General features: G+C 34.3%; 4 protein-coding genes across 7 annotated transcripts; 3 read left to right on the top strand and 1 right to left on the bottom strand.

The window, feature by feature from the left end:
• The first annotated feature begins 269 nt into the window (after window positions 1-269).
• Window positions 270-2,886, top strand: LOC133693131 (iron-sulfur assembly protein IscA, chloroplastic-like). Its single transcript, XM_062114264.1, has 3 exons — window positions 270-555; window positions 643-861; window positions 2,625-2,886. The coding sequence occupies exons 1-3, from the start codon at window positions 375-377 to the stop codon at window positions 2,759-2,761; spliced, it is 537 nt and encodes a 178-aa protein (XP_061970248.1). The 5' UTR covers window positions 270-374; the 3' UTR covers window positions 2,762-2,886.
• Window positions 2,887-5,169: 2,283 nt separating this feature from the next.
• Window positions 5,170-9,766, top strand: LOC133694686 (probable ATP synthase 24 kDa subunit, mitochondrial). The gene is made up of 7 exons (XM_062116331.1): window positions 5,170-5,370; window positions 5,799-5,892; window positions 6,885-7,029; window positions 7,248-7,358; window positions 7,677-7,823; window positions 8,448-8,570; window positions 9,475-9,766. The coding sequence occupies exons 1-7, from the start codon at window positions 5,332-5,334 to the stop codon at window positions 9,536-9,538; spliced, it is 723 nt and encodes a 240-aa protein (XP_061972315.1). The 5' UTR covers window positions 5,170-5,331; the 3' UTR covers window positions 9,539-9,766.
• Window positions 9,767-11,090: 1,324 nt separating this feature from the next.
• LOC133694685 (RNA cytidine acetyltransferase 1-like) lies at window positions 11,091-21,205 on the bottom strand. Of its 4 annotated transcripts, none has more exons than XM_062116328.1 (26): window positions 20,925-21,205; window positions 20,752-20,843; window positions 20,493-20,664; window positions 20,284-20,406; window positions 19,836-20,009; window positions 19,512-19,622; window positions 19,295-19,428; window positions 19,093-19,186; window positions 18,447-18,545; window positions 18,176-18,312; window positions 17,872-17,969; window positions 17,251-17,374; window positions 17,038-17,125; window positions 16,856-16,955; window positions 16,726-16,778; window positions 15,938-16,114; window positions 15,809-15,846; window positions 14,513-14,606; window positions 13,988-14,167; window positions 13,783-13,891; window positions 13,622-13,694; window positions 13,399-13,552; window positions 12,381-12,509; window positions 11,991-12,116; window positions 11,556-11,621; window positions 11,091-11,419 (listed from the first exon to the last, which is right to left on the bottom strand). In XM_062116328.1, exons 1-26 carry the CDS (start codon window positions 21,027-21,029, stop codon window positions 11,219-11,221), a joined length of 3,051 nt encoding a protein of 1,016 aa, XP_061972312.1. In that variant the 5' UTR covers window positions 21,030-21,205; the 3' UTR covers window positions 11,091-11,218. The 4 variants fall into 4 exon arrangements, with proteins under 4 accessions (XP_061972312.1, XP_061972311.1, XP_061972314.1 ...); XM_062116327.1 differs by having other exon boundaries at window positions 11,091-11,473; window positions 20,925-21,204; XM_062116330.1 differs by lacking the exons at window positions 20,752-20,843; window positions 20,925-21,205 and having other exon boundaries at window positions 11,091-11,473; window positions 20,284-20,363; window positions 20,493-20,626.
• Window positions 21,206-22,574: 1,369 nt separating this feature from the next.
• On the top strand, window positions 22,575-26,459 carry LOC133694031 (protein SLOW GREEN 1, chloroplastic-like). Its single transcript, XM_062115448.1, has 4 exons — window positions 22,575-23,328; window positions 24,809-24,955; window positions 25,189-25,269; window positions 25,835-26,459. The coding sequence occupies exons 1-4, from the start codon at window positions 22,675-22,677 to the stop codon at window positions 26,018-26,020; spliced, it is 1,068 nt and encodes a 355-aa protein (XP_061971432.1). The 5' UTR covers window positions 22,575-22,674; the 3' UTR covers window positions 26,021-26,459.
• The last annotated feature ends 747 nt before the right edge of the window (window positions 26,460-27,206 follow it).

Below are 27,206 nucleotides of genomic sequence, written 5' to 3'. Positions count from 1 at the left end.
ATAATCTAAGAATAATATCATGACATAAAAGACGAAAAACATCCTATTATTGTACACTAACAGTAACATATACGACAGAAGAAGTTTTTTTCAATGGCAAAGAGCCAAACACACCAAAGAAAGAAAATCTTCTTCCATTCGCATAACAGCCTTAAAATTTCCGTCCAAATAAAATAAAAAGAAAAACCTCAAAAAATTACAACACCATGTATTTATTATAAAAATATATAAAAAAAATGAAGAAAACGTGAAGTAATATATGACCACCTAGCCGTTCAACTTACAAGGACCAGTAATCAAATCTTGAACGGCTACGATCTTCTAATCAAACCTTAATCAATCCATCCCCGGAGGAGGCTAGGAGAAGTCCACAAATGGCGTTTTTCTCTTCGACAGCAGCACCACCGCACTCTCCTCTTCTTCCATCGCCAAATTACACTAGTACAAAAACTCTCTCTTTCTCTTCACCTCCAAATTCTCTCTCTTTCCGATTCTCGAAATCAAATTTCAGCCGTCGAAACCATCCTCTCTCCCTTCGATCAACTTCATCTCCAGGTAAATTCATTTTGATTCAATGCAACTCTCTTGTGAATTATTATAACAGCATGTGACTGTAATTGTTATTATGGTCGATGATTACAGCTGCGCCGCCGTCGGAGGGGGTGGCGCCGGCGATATCCGTGACGGAGAATGCGTTGAAGCATTTGAATAGGATTAAAAATGATAGAGATGAAGATCTGTGCTTAAGAATTGGGGTCAAACAAGGTGGATGCTCTGGCATGTCTTACACCATGGATCTTGAAAATCGAGCCAATGCTAGACCTGATGATTCCATCATTGAATACAACGGATTTGCAATTGGTATGCGTTTCTGTTAGCAGCCTCTTTTATTTTTTCCCTGTTCTTGTAAATGTTGGCGCGTATAGACTGGACTAGACTAGAGGGATCGTGGGACAAGTGTTTGTTCATTTCTAGCTGGGCACCAAATTCTAGTCAAAATTAGGTTGTTCCGCGCAGTCCCATTTAGCCAACCACACTCTCGGTATGCTGCTCCTTCACTTGCATAAAAGCGGGAGTCAGCATGATTGTCAGTGAATCATTTTTACGTGAGTGGGGTTGGGAGTACCCAATAGTCTCTCTCTCTCTCTCTCTCTCTCTCTCTCTCTCTCTCTCTCTCTCTCGTTGTAGTATTTTGCGAATAGGGTTTGTCGAAAGATGAGAAATTGTGCTTACGGAGTATTTGAGACACATGATTGGATAAAAATGGGTTTTGTAAGCTAGATGGTACTGAAGATCATGGGTTTTGTAAGTCAGATGGTACTGAAGATCATGCGTTTAACGTAGTGGTTGATCTAGGAGGATTTTGATATAAGGCCGTTAAGTTGATGTGGTGAGTGGTTATTGTTTAAGTCAGAAATGCATTAATTATAGGGTAATGAAAATATGAATGAGTGTCATGGATATAGATTTATTGGGTGAGTTGGGTTGAAGAGGAAAACGTTCATGTAGGATGTAATGGGATTTTCTCTTCCATGAATGATATGTGTAAGTTGATTCATCTATTCTCTTTGGTGAAACATGATGTCTTTGATCCTATAATAGTAATAAAAAAAATGTTGGTTGGCTGTCCTCTACGGTAAACAAACCATCTCTTTCATTAGTTGTAATAACCTTAACCCTTAATAAAAGGCATCATACATGGAATAAAGGCAAGTTGAGTTTCTATCAAAATAACCAGTGTTTCTAGGAGGTTTATCTGCTGGTTCCCTTCCAAGTAAACCCTAATTTGGTTCTGATTGCTTTCTCAAGAAGGCCTCTCTCACGTCCTCGTTCTAGATAGGGAAGGACAACATATGCAGAGCCAAACCTGATCTGACTTCCATCAACAGACTAACTAGGTCCCAATCTGTTGTCAAACGATATCAGGCTGCCTAGCCTTCCAATGTAGTGATGTTTTTATTGAAAATCTCAGCTTGAACTGTATCATCATTCAAATGAACATCTCTGTAGTAATTATCGAGTATTTAAAAGTTGAAACCCCAATTGCAGCATAATTCTTTTTGTTGGTTATTCGAAAATGCAATATTAGACCCTGAACATGTTCATTTCTTCGACTCTTGATAGTACACTTTATTCTGTGCTGATTGTATCTTCTTGCAAATCATCAACTATGTTGTTATGTAGAAGCTTTTGACAAGTCCTAATAAATCCTGGTTGCAACTTTTTGGTGTTTTAAAATTTAGATCTTAATTTTTGATGTGCTTCTCTTGTATATCATCGTCTTTTTATTTTGTGGTTCAAAATTGACTTGTTAAAGGCACCTAGTTTGAGCCCTTATTTATCCCTTCTTTGATTTCATTAATTCTAGTAGTCGTGGCAACACTATTTGTTTTAGCATGGATACTGGATCTTGGAGTTGGAATTTTCCCATTGTCCTGATTTCTGGAAGCCAACATGTACGTCTTTCATAAAAAATGGGTACCATTTGTTTGTCTTGCTTAAACAATGTAAGAAGCTTGCAGATTTGACACCACCCTCCTCTGCATATGGGAAACAGGATTATGCCTGTAGAAATTATAGGTTATTTTTTACAATAAATTTACATTTTTCTGTTTGTTTTGCAGTTTGTGATCCAAAGAGCCTGCTCTTCCTATTTGGGATGCAATTGGATTATAGCGATGCTCTTATTGGTGGAGGTTTCTCTTTCAAGAACCCAAATGCAACAAAGACATGTGGTTGTGGTAAATCCTTTGCAGCATAGATTTGAAATGATGTGTACAAAAAATATTTAACAGAGAACATGCACAACTCTGAAATTGTTACCGACTTTATGTTGAAGATGTGTACAGGAGAAAATAATTTATAGTTTATGTAGTCTTTTGGCAATTATGGAGTGTGGAAGATGGTAATCATAGAGGTTTGGATGAGCTCTTCAGCTGCAAAAATACCCCCCAACTATTACCTTGTTCATGATGGTTGGTTACCCTATAACAATTTGGACAATCAATTTTGCCGTAAATTAATTTAACATTTTCAATGTGTATTGGTTTTAAACCATGCCACCCTCAGCGAAACTTATTTTAGAAATAGATCCCATGTTGTTCTTGCAAGCGATGTTCAACTCTATAGTATTTCTCAGCTCCAACCCCAGCCCTTTCCACCTAGAGAGGTTGCGCTTCTGCTCAACATGATTTTAATTACTTTGCCAAGGAGAAACAAGTAGCCTCGGTAGTTTTTTATAATACCTTTGATTGATTAATGAAGTATGCTTTAATTATTATTTTTTTCTTGAATTTCTCAGGTTACATCAAGTTAATGCGAAGGCGGGTCCTTGAAATCGTTTAGAAAGAAAAATTAATTTTATTTGGTGCACGAATTAATCAACCAGGAGTACCTCTCTCAACAGAACAAAAATAGAATTTTTATATACCGAGAATGAATGATGAAATAAGGTGGAGTTTGCCTGCACATTTTGAAGCCCAGCTTTGCATTCTTCAAGAGAAACATTCAATTAGCTAGAGAAAACTTTCCATGCTTCCAGTAATTAGCGGTTACCCCAAGATATTTCAAAGGAAGGTTGGCTCTTCTGAAAATGCCCTTCAACTATACTTTTTTATTTTTGGATAAAGTTAAGATGTATATTAAAGGGAAAAAAAAAGAAAATTATGTACAAATATTACAGCAATTTTGTGCAATTTTTATATTATATATTTATATAATTTAAGAGCGGTTTTGACATGAAAAAAACATCATTATTCGATTAAAAAAGACCTTGACACAGTATAGCATATTAAAGAATTAGATAATAATTAAAAATGTAAAGATACCAATCATGTAGATGCATATCTTGTCATTTGCCCATATCTTATAACACATTAAGTGCAATGGATAATTATATTATAATTATAATTATAAGAATCTCTAAAGGTGAAATACCTCTGCAAAATAACTTTTTTTCATTAGCTTATATTTTATTGTGGATTTTTTGTTATATTTTTTTTATTTTGATCCTTAATTTTTTTATCTGTTGTATCATTTTAGGAACAAATTAAAGTTTAATTACTTCAAAATTGTTGACTAGAAACAAAATTAAAAAGAGCACTATAGTGAAAAAGATAGATAAAATAGATGGTAGTTTCAAAATAATATCAAAACATTCATTTTTATCCTTTTACTTGTCACATTATAAATTATTAGATCCCTTGATTTTCTAAAAAATTAATTTTGATCCAAAACTTTATTTTTTTATTTTTATTCCTTAATTTGAGAGAAAATAGAGAAAGTATATGGATTCCAGTGTTAGAGAGAGGAAATCTTGGTTAACACCAATTGTAGTTATAAAAAAATTGATTTTTGTGTCAATAAATTCTATTCGATAAGGGGATTTTATCCTGGATGTTACTTGCCTTTTTTCTTGAAATGTCATATCTAATCTTGAAAAAGTTCTTGGTTTTAAGTTGATTTTAGGTTTTTGAAATGATTTTTTTATTTTTTTAGATCATATTTGAGTTTATTAAGATATTTAGATGCTTTTATAGATATTTTAAGTAAAAAATATGTTGAAAATAAGTTTCTAAACTAAAAAAACTATTAGTCCTCGCCGCCATTGTAGCAAGAATATAGACAAAGATGACAACGTATTATTTATTTTTTTTAAAAATAAATCCCAAATGAGCTAGGCATATGAGCTTGATATGATAGGCCCATCAATGCTTCACTTTTTTTCTTCTAAATTTATTTTTTTGACTTGATTTTTTTTTAATATGTATTTTTTAAATAATTTTTATTTTTATTTAAATCAATACCTCTTTCTCTTTTATTTCTTAGATTGTTTTTTTAGCTTTTTCTTTTAAATAGAGATTTTTTTTAAAATTATTTTATATGTATTTAATGTTTTAAAGAGATTATTCTAATTCATCTATTTTTTAATATTTTATATAAATAAAATTTATTTTTTAAAAAAATATATATTATTTTTAGATAATATTTTTAATATGTGTAATTTTATATAATATTTTTTTAATAAATTTTATATTTTTATATATTTTTATTATCATTTAATTAAATAAAAAATTAATTTTAACAGCTAAATTCATGGTTAAATGTCTAGTATTATAAGATTAAATATATATCTTTTGATTTTTTCAAATATAACCCTCTCAAACTAGATCCAACGGTGCGAAAACAAGGGCTGGCCTACTACTCAAAAACACTCTCTCTCCCTCCGTGTTTCTCTTCCGCTCGGGTCGGATTTCAGCGGTCATAAAAAACGAAGAGCCAAACAACCCTACTCCTTCGATTTGAAAAAAAAAGAAGGAAGAAGAAGAAATAATGGCTTTCAGTTATCGTCTCTTATCCAGATCCAAACAGGTTTTGCTTTTCTTCTCTCTATTCCAGACCATTTACCTCCTTTCCAATCATCCATTATTTTCTTGACGCTGGATTCCGATTCCTCTTAAGTTAATCAAATTCTGAATCCATCTACTCTGATTTTTTTTCATTATTTTTTGCTTTAGTGGACAGGAAGAATTATTAGGGATTTCTTTGGGTCACTGTGATGCCTTTTCTTTTCCTATAATTATTTTTCTGATGAAAATGGAATTATATGTTGGTTGGGATTATTTTTTTATGGGAAATTCCAAATATCATGTGGGTTTCTTTAGGGATATAATTTTGGAATTATTATCATTTTTTATAAAGAGAGGTGCGGGGGTTCTTCGTTCGATTATTGGGATTTTGTATTCATTAATAATGATTTTGTGGTTTATAATTTTTTTGAGAATTTTGGGTTTATGCAGTTGTATGGAAGTCAAGCCATTTTGAATCAGCAACTTGCTTTTCCAGTTCGTTATTATGCAAAAGAGGCGGCTCCCGATGGGTTTAAGGGAGATGGTCAGTAACCCTGTAAACTTCTCTTATTAAATGGGTTTTTGTCACACTTGTGTTCTTTGATGATATTGTGCAAAATGTAGCTTTGTCACTTGCAAAGCACGATGATTTGGGGAGATAAGTTCTGGACCTAAAAGTTGAGTGTTATTGGCTATTATAACTCTACACATTGTGCTATGAGCTTGAAAAAATATTTTACGAAGCTCGGGAAATATTAAACAATGTCACCGACCTACTCACTAGCAGTGGCTTCTGTTTGTTAATATTTGTATTTTGTAAATTTTAACAGCACAATAAAGCATTAACAACCTTACTACTTTTAACCTCTAATCTTTTGGCTAACAGCCAACCCCAACTAGTTTTGGACCGAGGCTTTGTTGTTGATGTTGTTGTTAGGTTTTTCTTTTCCTATAGCATGTTTTGAGCATTGCTCTTGGGGAAAAAAAGAATCCTTTGTGTTGTACAATTGATTTTACTTCACTTTGGTTGGTGCTTGCTCACTTTACTTTTGATACCTTGGATCTAATAGATTCAATTGCAATATTATGCCTTGCAACAACACTGCTATCACATACATGCTTGTGCATCTGTTTTGTTCACTTGTCCGAATGTGAATCATGTCATCGTAACTTGTTTATGTATTATGCCTCTTTTACTGCTGAAACTTGTGCCAAATATAGAAGCAAATTAACAAGTTTGAATTCTGTATGTATTCTGGGGGCCTTCAAACTTTTGTTTGTTCCGCAACACCAAGCTGGATGTCTTATTGTTCCTGTAGATGGTGATCACAATGATTTATGTTGTTGCCCTATATTCTTATTAGGATACGTTTACAGTTCAGTTCAAAGTAAAATATGTGGTAATCATCATTGTTTGTTCCCGAATTGATGATTTATAATAACATTTTTCATTCTAGGTAGAAGCAGTTTTATTTGCAGTGAACACCTTGATGATTTGGTAACTTGATGCAAATTGTGTTGCTTTGAACTAAACAGAGATGTTGAAGGACATCTTTCGGGACCTCAAGAAAAAATTTGATACAGCCATTGGGGTTTTTCGGAAGGAAAAGATCATCATTGATCCCGAGGATCCAGCTGCTGTGTCTCATTATATGAAGGTCATGAAGACAGCTAGAGAGAAGTAAGCCATTTCTATTCTTCTATATTCTGATAGTTTCTCCACTTTCTCCAGAGGTGTTTCAGTATTTAGCATTGTTCTTTGTTTTTGGTGAGCATTTGGTTTGATGCTGATGAATCTTTCATCGAGTGGAGTTATATGCATTGTTTGTGCTGAATTTGGTACACTTGCATTTTAATGATCTATGATGTATTTACTGGTCATATGTTATGTCTTTGCAGGGCTGGCTTGTTATCGGAATCACAAAGGATCCAGTATACTATCGAAGAAGAAACAAAAGATATTCCAGATGCTCGAACATATTTTTTGCAATTGCAGGAAATAAGAATCAAGTATTTGTTTTTTCTTTTCTTTTCCAAGGTCTTGTTTAAATTGGATATTATTGCTGCAGCAATTGAAGCTTCATGTCATAAATGTCTATGTATTTATTATGAATTATCATTTTACTAGGATGTGGAAGAAACTGCTATTTTTTCCTCCTCTCCATTGTGCCAAACACTTGTCCCTGTGGACCTGAAATTAAACCTCACATCTGTAGTAACTGACGTGCAATTCATTTTGTTATAATTCCTCTAAATTATGTTTCTCAACATCTCTTTGTTGTATTTCTTATTTGTAATGTAATGATGGATGTGGGTTTTCCCCTGTAGGAGAGATCTCCCTGATGAGCTTGGTGTAGAGGCTATGATGATGGATGCATTGGATAAAGTTGAAAAGGAAATTAAGAAACCTCTGATGAGGAACGATAAGAAAGGAATGGCACTTCTTATGGCTGAATTTGATAAGATTAATACGAAGTAAGTTTTGTTCTATCAACTGAATCCGAATCCTTATTCTTGTTTGTTTTTTCTTTGTTGAATGATGATGTGCTTTATCTTACCTACTAGAGTGTTGCACTTAATGATGCCCAAGTACATATGAAATGTTCTTGATGAAGTTCATTCTTGTTGCATGATCATTCTCTGTCTTTTGAAACCTGAAGAATATGCAGACCCTTGGCTGTCTGATGACTTATGGATGTTTTCTTTTATTCGACAGATGAAACATCTAATGCATTGGTTTACAAAAGAATGTGTCTATATATTGCCTAGAGGACTTACTTTAAAAAGTATGTCTGTACAGGATTGGAATTGTCAATGTAACTATGTTGATCTACTATTACCAGCAAATAATTTGTGTTTGTTAAACTCCCGCTGTTGCAGTTGGTAGCTCTAGTGCTAGTGCTGATGCGGTGAGTTTGATATGGAGATAGCATCCAAGTGTTTCTTTTCTTTTCCTGGTTTCTTTACGGTGGCTAATGTCTGATAATTTTGTTCATTAGTTGGAATTTGTAATATCACCTGGCATTTAGTTTGCGTTTTAGGATATATTTCAAAAGGGAATTTCAGACCCTTTTTTTTAATATATACATATATCTCCAGGCTTGGAGTTCGGAGGGAAGATCTGCCAAAATATGAAGAGGATTTGGAACTTAAAATCGCTAAAGCTCAATTGGAGGAGCTGAAGAAGGATGCTGTTGAGGCTATGGAAACACAAAGGAAGAGGTACTTTGTTGTTTTTATGCTGTCTTTTTTATTATGAACCTTGTGGTTCTAGATATGCGGGCTTCCTACTCTTGTCTTCAGTCGGGCAGTGAATAGATAGGAGGGATGTTGGTTTAGGTCCCATTTTTGTATTTTTCCTGGGAAAGTGCTTTTTTCCAGATCTCTGTATCCCTGATGAATGAGCACTGAATAGGGGTGTAGGTCAACCCAAACAGCTTGAATTTGACCTGGACTTGGCACATTAAGCTTGATCAAACTCGTTCAGAGCATAATCCAAACCGAGCTTGAACAAAATTTTAAGCTCGTTTTAAAGTTGAGCTGAGCATGACCACTAGGTTGCTCAACCTGGTTTGTTCTCGATCACAGGGGCATTCTAGGTGTTTCTGTTAGAGTTTCAACATGACTTGTTTTAGAGCAATAAAATCTGTGCTCTGTATCTTTAGGAGTTAACAAGAATGAAAATAGGGATTAGATTGACATTCTCAAATTTCATTATTTATTATATTTTCTTCTCTAATTTTGTCTTGAATTGAAGACGATTCCCAAAAAGGCTGCTCCTCTTGTACTAATTGTTTGGCAAAGAAATTCAACAAGGTATAATATCAGGTAGTATTTCATATTCTGAAACCTTGAAGGACAATCTGGCTGGATGAATCTTGACTGTGACTTTAAGTTTACCCTTAGGTTCATTTTAAGCCACCAAGCCAAATGAACCAAGCTCAATAAAAATCTGTACCTTGAGCTGAGCTTGTGCAGAATACCTTTGAAATGGCTCGACTTCGACCAAAGCTTGATTGGCAATTCAATCTACCCAAGCTGAGTTTGATTAATCTTATATTCTGTTATGTTTCACCCTTATAATTGAATTTCGGTATTGATATTTTATTGATACTTTTTTTTTCAGGGAGGAATTTAAGGATGAGAAACCGGTCGATGTGAGGTCTTTGGACATCCGGAACTTTCTCTGAATCTTGCATGGCTTGTTAATTGTTTGACTTGAATTTGAACTTTGTTGAGGCGCAAGACCTGGAATGCGGGAAATAACCATCTGTTTTGCTTTGATAAATAAAACGGTTTTGAATCACAGCTATGGCAAATGAGTAGATATTATGCCATCTTTTGTTAATTCAACTCAATAGCGAGAAGGGAACTGGTGTTATGTTGTCACATGTCTTGGAATGAATTTGTCTTAGAAACTTGCTTCTCTTTGCTAACTAATTTTCTTCCGCTCCCCACTGTATCGAAACCTCTACATAAGTACCGTACTGCGGTATGTAGTCTGCGACTCTGTTGAGTTAAATGGCTGTTTAAACGTCAACTTGCGTTGCAAAAGGTTAAGCATGATGAATTGGGTGATGAAGTTGCTTCTTGTACACCATTTGAAGATCCAATATTCGTGGCTCATGTGTTTTCTTTTAAAATGTGAGCAGTAAGGATGTAGGGGGAGCAGTAAGGGTGTGGTTGAGAGTTGCAGTGATTGTTTTTTAAAGTGGATTTTATTTTAAAATATTTGAAAATAATATTTTTTTATATATTTTTTATTAAAAAATATATAAAAAAATTATTTTCACTGCCGGTTTTATAACTTATTCTTTAGATGAAGGAGTGGTAAATATGGTTATATTTGGGATGTTTCGATTGATTGATATCAAAAGGAAAGACCGGAACTTGATTACCCCGAGGACTTTACAAAGTTGTTTTAGGTAGAGATGCCAGGTTTGTTCTGTTAGTGACCCCGGAGTCTTTTCGGAAGTTTAAGAGATTGGTCCCGGTGTTCGATACTTATTTTAATGCTTTGTTGAGGAGTTTGTGTCAAGAGAAGAGTATGAGCGATGCGAGAAATACTTATCATCTGTTGGAGAAGGGTTTTAGGCCCAATTTGCAAACTTTGAACGTACTTTTGTCGGGGTGCGACTTGCTCTGCTGACAAAGCTGCTGCATGTAGAAGTCAGAAGATGACTTATTTGGCAGAGCCCTGAGTCAGAAGGTTCTATCTTGTCAATTCTTATTAGCTTCTCAGTCCCAGAAACAATCTTGCTCTTCAAATCTATCTTCAAGACTGGATGGATTCAGATTCAAGACTGAACTTCAATTGAAGCAAGGCATGAGCAGAAAAACCCAAGCGGATCCTGAGTGGATGAGAGAGGAATTAGAAACTACAATACTTTGATAGCGTGAAGCTCTATCCATTTGGACCACAGCTATATCAACTGACTGGATATAGCAAGTTCGGGTGCCAATGCAATTTGATTGCCAGGAGATAAGTCGTTACTCCGGCAGCTTCCTGCTATGAAATGATGGTATTCAGAGGTCATTGCTCTCACAAGCTCTCACCCAAATGGAAGGTCGTATGCTTACATTTATGTTGTGCGCGTGGACCATTAGTACCATTGTTTAAAGAGCAGGTAAGACCTGATCAACTGGCAGTGTCAATTGCCTGTCAATCGGTATTTTATGGACGTTTACTTCAAAAACTCGTGCATGCGCACTGGCTTTTTTCTATAAAAATGACACTAAAAATCATGAATCATGGGCTAATGGCTTTCTCAATCAAAATTGCATCTCTATTTTTTTTCTGGTCTAATTAACAGTCGCAGAATTAATCAATCATGACATTCATAACTATCAAATAAAAAGGGCTCTGACAATTAAAATTTACCCTTTTTATTTGATTTAGAGCCACCATCCTCTTTGCTTCGCTTTCCCCCACTCCTACCACTCTCTTGCTTTCCATGTTTATCCGGTTTAACTCCTTTGGGTTTTGCACTAACAACACCACCTGGCTTTATCTTTCCACCATGTTCTTGCAAAGCATTCTCCAACTCTTCTTCCCTGCCCACAATTGCATGCTGTTGAAGGAATTCAGGATTCAGTAAACCCTCCATCTTGGATTTCATCCCATCCTACAGTCAGTTTAGCACTAGGAGATAAAAGAACAGATACAGAGATTAAAGAGAGGAAGAGAAAAAAGGAAGAAAAACACACCTCAACTTGCTTTGCTGCTTCCTTTAGATCATCATTCACTGATATGCTGTGAGGTCTCAACTCTCTCTGAAAAATTTGTTCACATTAGGAATTAGATTGTTTTGAATGAAAATGTTCATACACTAGAAACAATAGAAGAATCGCACATAAGCAAAAAGGTGGAACACAGCCGTGTAAAAATATATTCGGCCTCTTGATGATGACAACTGAATGGAGAAAAAGGATTCATGTGGCCAAGCATAGCTAGCCTCAAAACAAAGCCTGGTTGAGTATATAATGGAGAAAAGGGATAATTTTTCTAGGCGTTGGGATTACAAAATATTTATTGGATTCATATACTCACAATACTATGTATTAAACATATCCATGTGCGGCAATGTTTTTCATTGTGTTGTGTAGTATTATGTATGAAGTACAGGTTTTCTATCAACTTACCTCTTTTATCCGGGGTAGGGTTGATTCTCTCTCTTTAGATGCAATACCACGAAGATATTTGTAGATCTTCTTCATAGCCTTCATAAAAAGTGACAAAATTTGTGTTCTTTCCACCTTCATTTGTTCCTGTAATAACAATTCAGCAGTACACTCAGTAGTCATTCCTGATATGCTAGGTAAGCATAAAAAGGAAATAAGAACATCAATAAAACAGATTAGCATGCACTAGAAGTTGTGTGGATCTAACTTTTATACCAAAAGCAACACACATTTTTCTACCCTTTTCCAGATAACTCTCCGTTCACTTTCTTGCACACAGAAATATGCACGTGCATGCATAGTGCACATGCGTGAAATGAAATAATCTAACTGGCAAGTTGAGAATCAAACCTCAATAAAGGTAATATTTCGTTGCTGCAAACCAACACAGAGTAAAATAGAAGCCGAAACATATGACAATGTGACAGGAAGCTTTCCTCGAAAATATAGACGAGCCAGGATTGGAACAATGTCTAAAATCTGGAGGAAACAAAAACACAAAATTATTAGAATCACACAGAATGAAGTGCCTGACAAACCTTTGCATATTTTCAAATTACTAATGTTACCAACTTTAGTTATTTCCACAAGACACAAGTGATGAAATGGTCTATGGCAATCCTGCTGTCTATAGAAGTCAAATAAATCTCACCCCATCCCAGGCTTCAGAAGTTCAGCATAAATGGTAAACAAATGGGTTGTGATTGAAGTAGGTCTAATATTCTATGGTGTGAAGAATTAGATCACATCTAATAGACATTTTTCTTCTTTTATTTACAGAAAAAAAATTACAGCTATCTTGCATCTCAAATACATGTCTATCCACAGAACCTCTTACATTCCATACTAGTTCCCAATATCCATTGACATGTGCAAATCTTTGAGCATGCAATGGAAACATAAAAAAGCCAAAGTCCTCTGCTAAAAAAAACCACCCCTTAGATATCAAAAGACCCCTTCCCACACTCCAGTTCTCATTGAATTTAAAAGCAGTTCTGTTGTTGGTGTACTGATAAATGGGAAGGGGGTTACTTATCGATCCATCATATACACAAACTATACATTTTTGCATTAGCTTCAACTGGCAGATTTTCTTTTCTTGGCCAGAAAAGAACTGAAACAATGCCATGTTGAGGGAGATATAAATCATTTACACATAATAACCCTTTTGCCTTAGTATAATGATGCCAGGTGTACAAGTTCTAAAAGTCATTCAGCAGACTGAAACGGGTTCCGTTTCCTCATTGTTTCCAAGCAGAGATGGACCTCAAATTTATATGCATGTGCCATGTATCAGATTATTTGCCATGATATAAATTTTATCCAATAACTTGCAGAGCAAACATGACAGTTTCCAATTGGACCTTACCAGATGAAAATCAGCAAGGTTTCCAGTATAAACTTTCAACCGCTCCAAATCATATGGTGATAGATCATCAGTAGGCGACCTCCAAAATCCATCAGGAGCAGATGATGTGGGTTCTTGCTCCATGTCAGTGTAGTTAATTTTAGGATCCAAGACACTGAAATATCAAGAGTTGCATGAGCATATTAAACAGAAACTCATTTGAAGGTAAAGTTTCAAATCTGACCTCATAGCAAGCTTATATTCCATTGAATGGAAACTATCACCTTCCAGTAGTCGAGCAAACCTTCGCTTGAAATCTGAAGACAGATAAGAAATAAGCTTTGAATATTCAGAATTAAAAAAGAAATATGAAAAGGTACATGTTGATCTGAAAAAAGGACTAACCTTGGTAAAAGGGACCAAAAAAGCCCCATTCATCTGACCCACGAGCTTCACTATCATCGTTGTTTAATGGTTTGAGTACCATACATGAATACTCACCAGTTACCGTATTCTAATTCAAAAGAAAACAATAAACAAATAAAGTTCACAACTAATTATCATTATATAACACAGTGTCCGTATAATAAAACTGAAAAGGCATCTTAACTGGAATTTGGCCGATGTAGAAGGGAGCAAATTTACGTCTCTTCCAAAAGCGAAAAAGGTCCAAAGTTAGCCCAAAGGAAACACCAAGGTAATGGAGCTTTTCCGGTTGCCGTTCATGAAGATTTACTAGCAAAGGTGGAAGCTCCGTCCTAGGTTTTATATTTTCTTCTAGCAAAGAAACCTACAGGCACAATAGTTACAAAAGCATGACTCCATCCATAGTACTGGCCTTTGGCAAAATAAATTTTCCATGTGAAAAGTAATGTAACAAGATACTGTTCATATTAATGGATTCACAGTTATCATTCTAATTTGAATTTTCAGGAGAAGAGAAGAAATTATTGGGCAAGTGAGACTGCAATAATTCTTGATTGAAATTAAAAGATTTCATCACATTGCTTGGATTTATAATCTATAATATAACAAGATAGTAAAAAAAACCCCATATACTACAACATGAAAATCATTAAAGGAAATATAACTATGAAAACTTAATATAGAAACAAGAGTTGTTCAGTGAATGGACCTTCTCTGCAGCTTCTGTAACTCTAAGTTGAGGAATTTCCACATCATTTTCATCATCTACTACCGAAATGGGAGTTAATTGTCCTCCATAGTACCTATAGAGACTAGGATTGTAAATGCCTCCGCTTTCAAAGAAATTCTAACTTGTAAATGCATCATGCCATGATTAAGCATGGAGTATACTCATCAAGTCACTTTCTCTTATATATTAGAGTGCTTGTTATATTATACTGTTGCATATGCAGCACAGACTAAGGATATCCCATCACAAAACATATCAAAGTAGATGTTCTCATATTGGCAAAATCTCTTACTCTCGATATTAAGGCCACAATGATGATTATGTATCCATATTTCTAGGTTTCACTATGAAGCAAAGTAAGCAAAACTACAAGACCCTTTATGTTTTTGACAGTTGTTTTCCAGAGTCTTTAAGTTTAATTAAAGGAAGATTTTCTCTATACCACTTTTCAATAAAATTTGCCACTTCTTTTGCATTACCTTGTATTGTCATTATTCAACTCCAAAATTATGTACTAACAATTTCATGCGGGAGAGTGCAGCACAGCTCTAATTCTACCACTTGAACCAACAGTCATTCAACACATGGTTCAATAAACTTACACACAATATTTACAAAGCTCAATCGAAATCTTGATGCAATGTCACCAACAAAACATATGGTAGCTCACATGTATGAATATTTGTCATAAAACTAAATTTTCCTTATCTAGAAAACAAAAGGTACAGTAGTCAAGGTACCAAAAGAGAAGATCCCCAAACTCTCCCTGTAAAATGTGTGTACTACAAAGCTAAAACTACCAAGTCAGCTCATATGGTAGCTCATAAACCATAAAACTATATCATTGGTCTTATCAAGTCTGGACTCTTCTTCAAGTGAAAAATTTGTTCAATCATTCCAGGTACCACACTACTGTGTAGGGACAACTGCTTGGGAGTATGACAATTCATGTATAAGAACATGATGTTTGATAGAAAATACATCAGCAAGAAAGCTAATTCTGTACCAATTCAACTAATCCTTGCTGAAATAGGAGCAGTCCTTGTTCTAAGATCATGACTTGAATCATAATCTGTAGGTCAAGTTTCTTCTTTTTTAACCAAAACTTGTACAGCAAACATCTAAAAATAACCTAAATACAACAAAGAGAAGAAATAAGAAAGGCTGCTGCCATTCTAATTGCAATTACTTTTATTTTTGATAATCTTACCAACTGTAAGCAAGATAAGTGCAATATCTACTTGAATGATAATGTCAAAATAGGGAGAGACCAACCTGGTTAAGAGTTCCACTGCAGCAGAACCGTATCCAAGCTGTGTTGAAACGACATAAAGAAAAGGTATATTACAGTTCATTACATGAATCCGAGGCACTCAATTTGGCATGATTGAGATAGTGGCTTACCCTCATTGCACTTGGATGGGTGGCAATGCGAACAATACGAGCACCTGAAAAGCTAGGGAAAACTATATCACGAAACTGCTCACAGAATTTCCATGGTATTTGGTCCCCAAAGGGTTGATGGCCTTCACTTAAGCTTTGGATTGCAGATTTACGAGAAATCTGTCCTTCAAGACAAACCTGTATATAAAGATGGACCATAACAATGAGAATCATAATAAAATGTTTCGGCAAATTTGCAATGACTACAAAAATTAGGAAGATCCTTCACATTTAATCAAACAATGATATCAAGCACAATACTTATCACAGAACAAAAGTCCCTGTTGAGTTAAGAGAAATGAGATAGAGCCTGTCATTTACATCTAGAATACCTGGATAAAAGCTAATTACAAATAACTGCTAAAAGTTTAAAAACTTTTGGCCTATCCAAAGCTAAATTTTGCTCTGCCCTCCACTCAGATGGCTAGTGTAGGCAATTAAAATTGGATGCCCAGAGAGCATTCTCAATCCTCACAGATTCAAAAGGTAGAATACTTGTGAACAGTGTTTATTGCCTCAATATAGAACAGCAGACACCAAAACAGATAAAGAAGCGATCAATCACATTAATAAAAGAAAATAAGCATTTAGTGTGCAGAAACCTTATGTGAAAAGCATAATTTAAACATAAATAATCTACAAGGGGATCAGTGATGAATTTGGAGACAAATTGATAATTTGATTCACCATAGAATTTAATGCTAAAGCAGAATAAATAGAAGTGCTTGTGTCTCTCTTAGGTTATTTACCTGAATGACGCATAAGATATCAGGAAGTTGATTTTTTGACTCATCAACAGGGCCTGTGCATACAATATTAGTACAAACCTAATCTCTTGCTGAAAGAATAAAATAAATCAGTTCAAGGAAAAAGTTCTACCGAGAAACACAAACAAATGGTGTGCGGGAGCATCAGCCATTAGTTGCAAGTCATTAGGAGAATTTTTGTAGTGAGATGCAACATATAATGCCATCATTCGCTGCACAAATTAAGATACATAAGCATCGTATCTTGAATACCATTAACTAAATACAAAAATATCAAATCACAATGCATTTTACCTGCAGAAATAACTCGCTGTCTTTGTGATAGGAAAAGAGAGTATCCCGATTGATGTAATAGAGATTACATTCACTGCATGGGGGTAATCTAGTTGGGCAAACAAACAAAAGAGTAAATCAGTAAAGTTAATTGATATGGTTTCATAACAGAGATCTCAATGAAGATGATGGAGGGATCTTCAGATCCCATGTTCTCAGCAACTTAATTCTGACCTTCTGATACTAGGTATTGAATTTGTAACATCCAAACAGAGTAAGGCATTGAGCCAGAATTCTATTGGATCACAAGAAGCATATCTGATAGACTCGCTTAGTTCTATCTTTCTGAAAAGACGACCTGAATAAAAACAAATAATGAAAACAGCAAATCTTTCAAATAAATGACCTAAATTCGAAAAAACTAGAAGTTTCAAAAACTGCAAACCAAGACAACAACAAGATTGTAGTGTCCTTGAAACCATACATGTAGAATCAGAGACTGTTCAAGATATTATGCCCCAAAACATATAGTTTCCCAATAGAAAACAATGGTCACTGTATTCATTCTGGTATATTGTACTTCTTTCATCAAGTTCAGTTAACATATAGTGAGTAAGCAACTGACACGTTGTACTTCTTTCATCAATTTCAGTTAACATATAGTGAGCACGCAACAAGATTATGCTGAGTTTAAGCATTTTAAATGGATATTGCCCACATCAACACGGATATGCCATTAGAATAATTAAGACTGGTCCTATAATAAGCAATACAAACATTCCTAGCAGCACAAGATGCATTCATAGAAGACGCATTCATTATAAAACTATCAGAGCCATGTGCCCAGATATATACCAGAAAGAGAGCCCTCCACATTCTTAGAAGATATCTGGCTCTGTTCTTCCAATTGCTGCAGAAGTTTTAGTGACAAGGATCGGCCAGTACCTTCATAGCTTTATGCAGGAAGACAAGTGTAAATGTATATAAGAATGCCTTCATAGCTTTATCAGAGGAGTGCATTTGGCTTGGTTAAAAGGTGCAAAATATAAAAAGTCCGTATTGTTGGAGAAGGAAATGGAAGCTTTCTTTGGAAATCAATGATCTCTTGAGGAAAAGTAATAGCTTTCAATTGAAATTAAAATAAAAGTATCATTCATACCCATTCACAGTTGATGAAAGGAAAACCAGATATGGACCTAGCAGGGACCTCACAACAGGCAATGGAATTGCAGCAGCTTCATCAATAACAAGTAGTTCAACTTGGGAGAGCTTTTCATGTTCATGTGGCTGTATATACTGCAAGGAAATGCAAGAAACCACATACATTAGGTATTTAATTACATGATGTAGCAGATCCTTACAAACCAACAAGAGAGATGGATCAGTTAACTAAGAACATCATTGTACATGGAAGGTCCTTATCTTCTAACCTGAATTGTTTGTCTGTGCTGCTTGAAGATATTAATGCGCACAGTAGCTTTCTTGAACTCAGGATTTGCACTTTTCACCACATCATAATCAATATGTTCCTGGAAATAAAAGGCCAGGTCACAAGCTTAAGAAAAAAAGGTGAATGGACAATACTTGCACAGAAACCAGACTGACCATAGAGAGCAAACAGGAGAAACTGTCTTAAGAGAGGTGTGCATGATTACATAGAAGGAAATATACATTCCAAAAAATGGGCTTAAGACAACACACAATTCCTTCAGATCTGAACAATGTCCAGATACTCAAGGCATGAGAGAAAAGCAGAAAACAAAATGCACAAGAAAATCATTCATGCAACAATAGATGTTGCCAGGAAACAGAACAATGGATACATGGCTAGTTGAGCTGCTCTATCAATATGTTATGAATATAAAACGAGCTGACTGCCAATTTTATTTAACAGTCCATCTTACTTTATTGACCTTGGTACATCAACTAGAAAATGTTGGTTTGCTCTAACTCACATGCTAATAGAAAAGTGCAACCATAAAAACAAATAAAGCACCTTCAGTGTGTATCAATAGCTTATACTGATAAGATCATGAAGCATATCATTCCAAGCAAAGGGAAAAGGGACAACTGTACCTTGTATTCAATTGCATCAAATCCCTTGCATATGAATTCAAACAAAGTTTTTACGTTTTCAGGGCTGGGTGCAGTAATAAATATATTTGAATACCTGTAAATAGCATTGTTTTTATGTTATCATTATTTGTATGAAAAAGATCATTTAGGGCAAACAAGCACAAGCATCAAAGAAACATGCAGCATTTGATATCCACGTTACCCAGCTGCAATAGCTCCAGCAACAGCTAAACCAAGCGCAGCAGATTTCCCACGACCTCGAGCAGCAAGCAAAGCAACTGTGCTGCGCAGCGTCTTATCCAAAACTGAATCAAGGAATGTGATCACAGCTTTTCCCTATTTGAAATAAAAATTTAAATGTGAAACAATAAAGACAATACAAAGTATCAACCACATTAGTTATCCACTGTGTTCTCTACCTGATCCAGTGTACAACACTTTTTGATCAAAGGACCGACAGGAAAATCCTGATGTAGTTGTTCTTTCAAATTCTTTAGGCCTCGTTCTGCTTCTGAAAGCCCTTCAGAGTCCTTTAATCACAGAACACAAGACAAAAGATAACTTGAGCATTTAGATAAAACTGGAATACTCGATGCAATAGATATGCTGTAATGAAAGAATCACTTGCTAGAAAGGATACATTGAGCCAAATCTTCATTTATTATTTTTGTTAAAGAAAAAATAATAATTGCACAGCAAGAAACAATACATAAAATTTTTTGCAGTCAGTAAAGAAGCCACACCTCTTTAACAGGAACTGGGGCGATTGACCTTATATGAGAAGAAATAGGTAAAATGTTGAGCTCGTCATCCATAACCACACATGCTTTGCATGACGCAAGTGATAGTAAGAAACGTTCATTAAAGCGGCCAGTTGCCCGGAAATGGGACTCAGTACGAAACCTCTCATGAACATCCTGAAATCAGTAAAATCTTCTATAATGAACCTTTGCTTTTAAGCACAAGGAGAAGCTCAAAGAATAGACTGTTGTTGCCTCGTAAATTTGTCAAGAAACAAGAAAGAATATAATTGCATTTTTTTTTAACTCAAGTTTAGGGTTCACGTCAAAGTATAAGAGAGTCAAAGCAAAAAAAGCATAAACCATCTTCATGCGTCCTTTGTCTTTGTGGTCGTTTGAACAAATCTAGAAACCAAAAAGGCTTAAATACAAAAGGAGATATAAATCATACCATAACCATAGTAAACAAACTGGTCAACGAAGATAAAGAGCGTAGCAGCAACACAATCAACCCACCACCTTCAACTGTTTCTATAGTTCTAGCCAACAAATTCGGAGTCAATGCCTCAAAATCCTAAAAATAAATAAAACAGAACAATATTCCTTCATAATAACTAATATAGAGACAAATCATTAATTGATTAATTAAAGTTTACTTACCTGTAATATGCACATTCCGAAAGTATTACCGAGAATTCTCTCGGAATCCTTGTACAAACAGTAGGTTAAACCTCCAGTTTCAAGAAAGAGCGAAAAAGGATCAACCTTCTCAGGATCCAACAGTCCCCTCTGCATCAACTTTTTCACCTGCTTCGCTCGTTTTTTCTTGTGACTGCATCATACATAAATTCACATAAGAAAATTAAATCCAATATCCAGCTCAAAAAAATAATAAAATAAAATAAAAAGTAAAATAAACCTGCTAAGTTCAAGTTTATCCTTGTAGCACCACAAAACGGTTGGTCTAGATTTCACCACTGCCTTGCTTAGCATATAATGAAGATTCACAATCTGTATCCAATGCAGTGCAAAATTATTACTATTACAAGAATAGAAAGAAAACAGATAATTAAGAGGAGCGTCCAAGCGTGCCTGGTCACGTGACTTGTCGCCGATGATAAGGAAGAGTGACCGGTGGCGTAGTTTGACGCCATTTTCGATGAGTGTTCTGATTCTCTCGTCCACCTTCTTCCTCATTATTACAAGCTTTTGCCTGCTTATTGAGTGTGTTTAGCTTGCTCCTTTTCCTTTTAGCCTTCGAAGGATTGATGCCGCCGGCGGTTCCGGTGCTTTGCTGTGAGCGTCTCTGTGTCTCACTCTGTTTTTGTTTTTGAGAATTGAGGGTTTAAGTCGGGTTTTTGCTAAAAGAGATGAGGCATGGTGAGTGGTGACTGTTAAAAACTTGGGTGGAGTTGAACCGGGTTCAACACTATTAGGAAAACTTCGTATTTGGTACTCAACTTTTTATTATTCTTCTATTTGAATGCTTCATTTTTAATTTTATATATTTGAGTTAATGACTTTTTTTTCTCCATTTGAATGAATGTTTTTAATTCAGTTATCTAGCAAAAAGTGAGTCCTAATAAAACAAAAATAAAAATTGAAATTGAAATTGAAAAATAAGGGGAAAAAAGCAAAAATAAAAATATATATTTAAAATTTTCAACGCAAAAATAAAACCTAAATTAATATATTAAATCTACTTAGAAATATAAACTATTATAATTTCTCATTCATGAAACTAAAAAAAAACTATTATCATCAAAAACTAAAAAGAGAAACAATAATTTTATTCATTCAATTTAAACTCAATACAACATATAATTTTATAAAATCTTAAATTTTCATTCTAATTAAATTTTTTATATATACATAAGATATTTTAGATCAGTTTATACATATCAGACTAAGTTTCTACAACTTAAACAAGCCTTTCAAAACAGAGTTTATACCTTGTTATCTAGGAAAAAGTGAGTCCTGATAAAAAAAATTATGAAAATTATAATTTAAATTGAAAAAAAGGGGAAAAAAGCAAAAATGAAAATGTGTTTTTAAAATTTTCAACACAAAAATAAAACCTAAATTAATATACTAAATCTACTTAACAATATAAACTATTATAATTTCACATTCATGAAACTAAAAAAAAAACTATTATCATCAAAAACTAGAAAAAGAAACAATAATTTTATTTATTCAATTTAAACTCAATACAACACATAATTTTATAAAATTTTAAATTTTTATTCTAATTAAATTTTTTATATATACATAAGGTATTTTAGATCAACTTATATATATCAGATTAAGTTTCTACAACTTGAGCAAGCATTCCAAAACAGAGCTTATATTTTGTTATTCATGACCCCAAAAATATTTGTTAGTAAAAAAATTTAAACTTGAAACCTAGAATAAAGCAAATCCTAATATCTTAATTGATCTCCATTGAAAAAAATTCATTTCCTAATCATAAGCGTCATCAATCAAATTAACATTAGTATTGTTTTCAAAATTATTTTTTAAAAATAGACAAGTCACATAAAAATAACATTAATACTTAAAATTGAAAAAATAATAAAAGATCAGTAATTGAAACAGTTAAAATTAAATAAGAGATAATTGTTTAAAGGAAAGTAATTCAGGGGCTGTAGACTACTAAGATGTATAGTAAAAGGACTGGTTTGTAGTTACTCTTATAGACACCGATTTTAATCCTTCAGGCATCTTCATTTGTCTGTGCAATGAAGTTGAAACACCAGATGGTTTTAAACAGTAAAACTCTAGCCAGTGCCTGGGTTTTGATTTGAATGGGCAAATCTTCTTGATTGATTCATCCTAAAAAATGGGTTCAATTAAAACATTCTCTGCTTACCCTCCATCATCACAATTTCAGAATTTGAAATTGTCAAAAGATTGCTTCTTCAATCCACTAAAACCCCCACTATGTTCCTTCAATCCACTCAACATCCACAACAGGCACAGACTACGCATATCCTCGAAACACTCTTGTATGTCACCCTTTCCTCAAATACTCACTTCTAGTCTCTCCAAGACAAACTACAAATTCACCAATTTTTTGTCCGAGAAGGTTTTGGTTTCCCTTGTTGGGGCATTCATTTTTATTGGTTCTTTTGGTTTAAATACTAGGCAAAGTTTGGCGCTTCCTGCTCAAACAACTGGTCCTAGTGTGAATTTAGAGGAAAAGAGAGATGCCCATATGGAGAAAAGAGAGGATGAGGAGATGTTTGAGAAGGTTTTGGAGATAGAGCCAAGGAATGTGGAGGCATTGAAGGTCGTTGTGCATGGGAAAATGAGGAGAGGACAGACTAAAGAGGCTGTGAAGTATGTCGAGAGGTTGATTGATATTGAGCCTGAGCAAGTTGAATGGAGGCTTTTAGAGGCACTTTGTTATGAGATGATGGGGCAGTTGAGTAAGGCTAAAACGTTGTTCAAGGAAATCTTGATAGAGAGACCTCTTTTGCTTAGAGCTTTGCACGTATGATTCTTGATCCGGTATTCCTGTCTTCTGAATTTTTTTTTCCTACAAAATAGTAGCTGTGTGTGCAGAAAAATAACCTTGGGTGTGTGTGCTTTTGTTTTTTCATTAAATGCGTACATGTACGAGTGCTGAGATGATCACAGAGTTGCACAAAAGCATTTGCTCTAGCTATCTGTTTTGAAAGTTATGGAGGCTGACTACTAACGGAGTTCAAATATGGGTGAATAAATAATCTGGTCAGAAAAAAATGCTTCCTAGAGGGATAGGTGATTAGTTTGAAAAGGTACAAGTAGATATACAGCCGTTTCTGTAATTGACCTCATAAAGCTTTTTCTTAATTTTACCAAAGATTACCCTTTGTTCGTTATGGGAACAGAGACGCTACTGATTGATGGATGCAAAGGCTTGAGCATAGAACCGTTGAGCCATTCCAATCTGTGTTACTTTCTGAAGTCTTTGTGGTAGTATTATTTTATACATAGTTTCTTCTCATGTGTTTGTTTAGAAGTCATCTCCTCAAACAGTCAAACATGTTGTTCTCAATACAATTGGCTGTGACCTAGATTTCTTTCTTGAGTTCCAATTTTCGTTATTCAAGTTAGAAAGGTGGCTAGGGGAGAAATCTTTAGGAAGGATGGATGTGTTTGGAAGCAATTCAATAAAACTGGAGCTTTAGAGACCACTGAAGTGATATCTGTTGAAAATCACTTTTTTGATAATATAATTTAAATATTACTATATTAGATTTTTACAGTAACATCGTTTAATGACAAGTGATCAAATTTCATTTTTCTTGTTGCCAGTTATAGTTCCTTGGGTTTGAATTTAATCCCACAGTTTGTCGAAACTCATCTCCTAGTTAAACCAGCACGCCTACTTTGTGTCTGTGGCAGATAATTATGAGCTTGGTACTTTCTGATTTCTTGGCCATTGGTATTCTTATCACTGTTTCATTTCTATTTGGTTATAGTACAATGGGCAAACTGCAAATAAGGATTTGGCTTGGGAATGAGTTTTCAGTAATTCCAGGAGTAATCAGATTTCATTCCTATTGCTCCTGCTATCAAGGGATTCAACTAATAATTAGCTTTCTTATTGTCAAACAACTATAAGATAATCCTTTTCGTTCTTTTTTTTTTTTTTATCAAGGGTTCCATAGTCCCTTGTGTTGCTATTAATTATGTTAATGTGTCATCTTCATCAGATTTCACTTTACTAGTTGATGGAAAGCCATGAACAACTTGACAAGACCTCAATATTTATCAAAATACTCTTATTGAGTAGCTCCATTCCTAGCCACTGAGACTGAATCATGAATTGCATGGTGGTATAGGATTTCTTAGAGAACCATTGTCTATATAACTAGCACATCAATATGCCATCACATTTCTATGTTGATACCAACATCTGTGTCTTTTTAGTGTTCTTTCTCGTCACTGGCAATTAGAAGTAGTATCCGACTCTCTGTTTGGTGCAGGGTCTGGCATTGGTGATGCACAAAAGTCTTGAAGGTCCAGCTGTCTTTGAGATGCTGAATAAAGCTCTGGAAGTTGCCCGTCGTGAAAAAAGAGTCACTGAGGAGAGAAACATTAGAATTCTAATTGCACAAATGCTTGTTGTAAAGGTGAGTCCCATCAGCTAGTTCTTTCTTTTCCAAGGTCAAGTGGGATATGAGGAGTGTTAGGCCTCGTAAAAATTGTTCCACACTATACTTTGTGCAAATGCATGTTTGAAAATAGGGCATCAATAAGTGCCATTGAACTGGAAAAAGGGAAAGATATTGATTGGTAGATAATGGATCAAGTCAACGAATTGATTTTCCCACTTTTAATATGTTAAAACTTGCATACTTTGCAGGGGGAATTGGAGGAAGCTTTGAAGAAATTTCAAGGTCTGGTTAGTGACAACCCACGAGATTTTCGGCCTTATCTTTGCCAGGTAAGCTTGTTTCAATTGTGTGTTCCTGCTTGCAAATGTGTAACATAAATTGATTCTTTCAGTTTTCTTAAACTTAAAGCTTGAGGCACGACACCATCTTTTAAAGATTTCAAATCTGCTCATAATTTTCTTACATTTATCTTGAAGCACGTTGCCTTTAATTTATATCAAATTTCATGTGTCCATAATTTGTTGCTTATGACAGTATGGTTGTCTATATTCTGTTGAGAGTTCTGAAAGAGACACTGTACCCTTAAATCTTACTTCTTACTGAGCACCAGTCAAGTTTCATTCTAAGTTGGAAACAACCTTGTATATAACTAGTAGCAGCAAGCATGTTTACTGATACTCTGATGAAATACAGTATTTTTGGTTCTTCCTGAGTTGTTATGTGTTCCACAAAATTTGGAGAAGAACATTTTTTGTGTAAATCCTCAATCTCCTATGGAAAATATTGATTACTAATTGTGCAAGGAATGCAATTAACAGAATGGAGTTGTAGCATAAAGAATTAAATATTACAGTTTTACTTTTATCAACAACCAATAATGGGAATTTGTGGCAGGGAATAATATACAGTCTGTTGGGTCGAAAAGAAGCAGCTGCAGAACATTTTGAAATATATCAGAGTCTTGTGCCAGATGAATTTCCACTAAGGATATTTCTTGATGATGTTGTATTGGAAGCGAAAACCAAGTCCCGGGAATGGTTTCAGGAGGAGTTTCAAGCTGAATTCTCATACAAGAAATAAAGCACCAGCTCAGCTTTGAGTGTATTGTACTGTGATAAAATACTCTTAGAAAATTTAAGCTAGAAAGTAAATTTTGACAGCAATATATATAGTTACAGTCCAATGATCAACTTAAATGCTGCAACTTGGGAAGGCAATGGATCATGCAGATACTGCATTTGTCTAGGAGTCAAATAACTAGTTCACTATTTGGATAAAATTAGTGGTTGTACCATTTGCAGTGTTTGTGTTTGTGCAGTTTTACTGCTAGAAGGAATTCCCTGGCTCCATTTTTGTTCTCATACTGAACTAAACAATTGTTAGAACTTATCTGTAATGCTTATTATTTGCATGACATGTAGTCATGGTGAGACATCTAGGTGCTACAGTGATTTTCTCAGTAAAAAAAACTGAGGTGTCTGTTTACTCGTATCATCTTTATTCTCGTTTTGTTCTTTCACTAGTTCTGTGCCATTTGAGTTCCACATGTTTTAGTCTGGGCATCAATGCTGAAGAAGATTTTTCAAAATATTTCGAAGGGTGAGCTGGCAAGGGAGAATATAGAATATAACTAGAAGACTCATTTAACTTTTACATGTAGTTATTTTTTTAAAATGTTTTTTTTTAATATATTAAAATAATATATTTATTTATTTTTTAAAATTTATTTTTGATATTAAAATATTAAAATAATTTAAAAATACTAAGCAAATAAATATGAAAATAGTTTTTAACATCAACTAAAAGCTAAGATATAAAGTTAACAGACATATATAGATAAAGATATCAAATCCAAAATAAGTTGAATCGTCGCATAAAACTCGATTTGATTTATAATAAAACTTAAAGACTCCATGTATTTTTTAATAATAAAATGATCGCATTCCATTTGACACAGTTTAAATATGGTCATAGTTGGGTTTAATAATATTTTAAAAAAAATTATTTTTTATTTAATTATATAATAATAAAAATAGATGACAATAGTAAAACAATCAAATGAAATATAAAATGAATGACTATAATGTGTTGCACAAAAGTGCTAATATTAAAAAATAATCTCTATAATTTTATTTGAAAACAAAACAAAAATGAACAATATTAAATAAAAAAATATCTAGTTAGATTACTCACATTTTACCATTAGTCAAATGAAAAGTCTTTTAACAAAAAATTTTTTAATGTGTTGGCACTTCCAACATGTTTT

The sequence above is a fragment of the Populus nigra genome, chromosome 5 (genome assembly GCF_951802175.1).
Source record: "Populus nigra chromosome 5, ddPopNigr1.1, whole genome shotgun sequence".
Classification (NCBI taxonomy): Eukaryota; Viridiplantae; Streptophyta; class Magnoliopsida; order Malpighiales; family Salicaceae; genus Populus; species Populus nigra.
The sequence above is the reverse complement of the archived record's forward strand: the minus strand, read 5'-3'. Positions and strand labels throughout refer to the sequence as shown.

Excerpts from the sequence above, each read along its gene's own strand:
- LOC133693131 (XM_062114264.1), top strand. The coding sequence starts at position 375 with ATGGCGTTTTTCTCTTCGACAGCAGCACCACCGCACTCTCCTCTTCTT. Across the intron at positions 556-642 it reads TCGATCAACTTCATCTCCAG|CTGCGCCGCCGTCGGAGGGG; the intron begins GTAAATTCATTT and ends CGATGATTACAG. Across the intron at positions 862-2,624 it reads ATACAACGGATTTGCAATTG|TTTGTGATCCAAAGAGCCTG; the intron begins GTATGCGTTTCT and ends TTTGTTTTGCAG.
- LOC133694686 (XM_062116331.1), top strand. The coding sequence starts at position 5,332 with ATGGCTTTCAGTTATCGTCTCTTATCCAGATCCAAACAG. Across the intron at positions 5,371-5,798 it reads TCTTATCCAGATCCAAACAG|TTGTATGGAAGTCAAGCCAT; the intron begins GTTTTGCTTTTC and ends GGGTTTATGCAG. Across the intron at positions 5,893-6,884 it reads CGATGGGTTTAAGGGAGATG|AGATGTTGAAGGACATCTTT; the intron begins GTCAGTAACCCT and ends TGAACTAAACAG.
- LOC133694685 (XM_062116327.1), bottom strand. The coding sequence starts at position 21,029 with ATGAGGAAGAAGGTGGACGAGAGAATCAGAACACTCATCGAAAATGGC. Across the intron at positions 16,956-17,037 it reads ACAGCGAGTTATTTCTGCAG|CGAATGATGGCATTATATGT; the intron begins GTAAAATGCATT and ends TAATTTGTGCAG. Across the intron at positions 16,779-16,855 it reads CCATTTGTTTGTGTTTCTCG|GCCCTGTTGATGAGTCAAAA; the intron begins GTAGAACTTTTT and ends TTGTATGCACAG.
- LOC133694031 (XM_062115448.1), top strand. The coding sequence starts at position 22,675 with ATGGGTTCAATTAAAACATTCTCTGCTTACCCTCCATCATCACAATTT. Across the intron at positions 24,956-25,188 it reads CACAAATGCTTGTTGTAAAG|GGGGAATTGGAGGAAGCTTT; the intron begins GTGAGTCCCATC and ends CATACTTTGCAG. Across the intron at positions 25,270-25,834 it reads TTCGGCCTTATCTTTGCCAG|GGAATAATATACAGTCTGTT; the intron begins GTAAGCTTGTTT and ends AATTTGTGGCAG.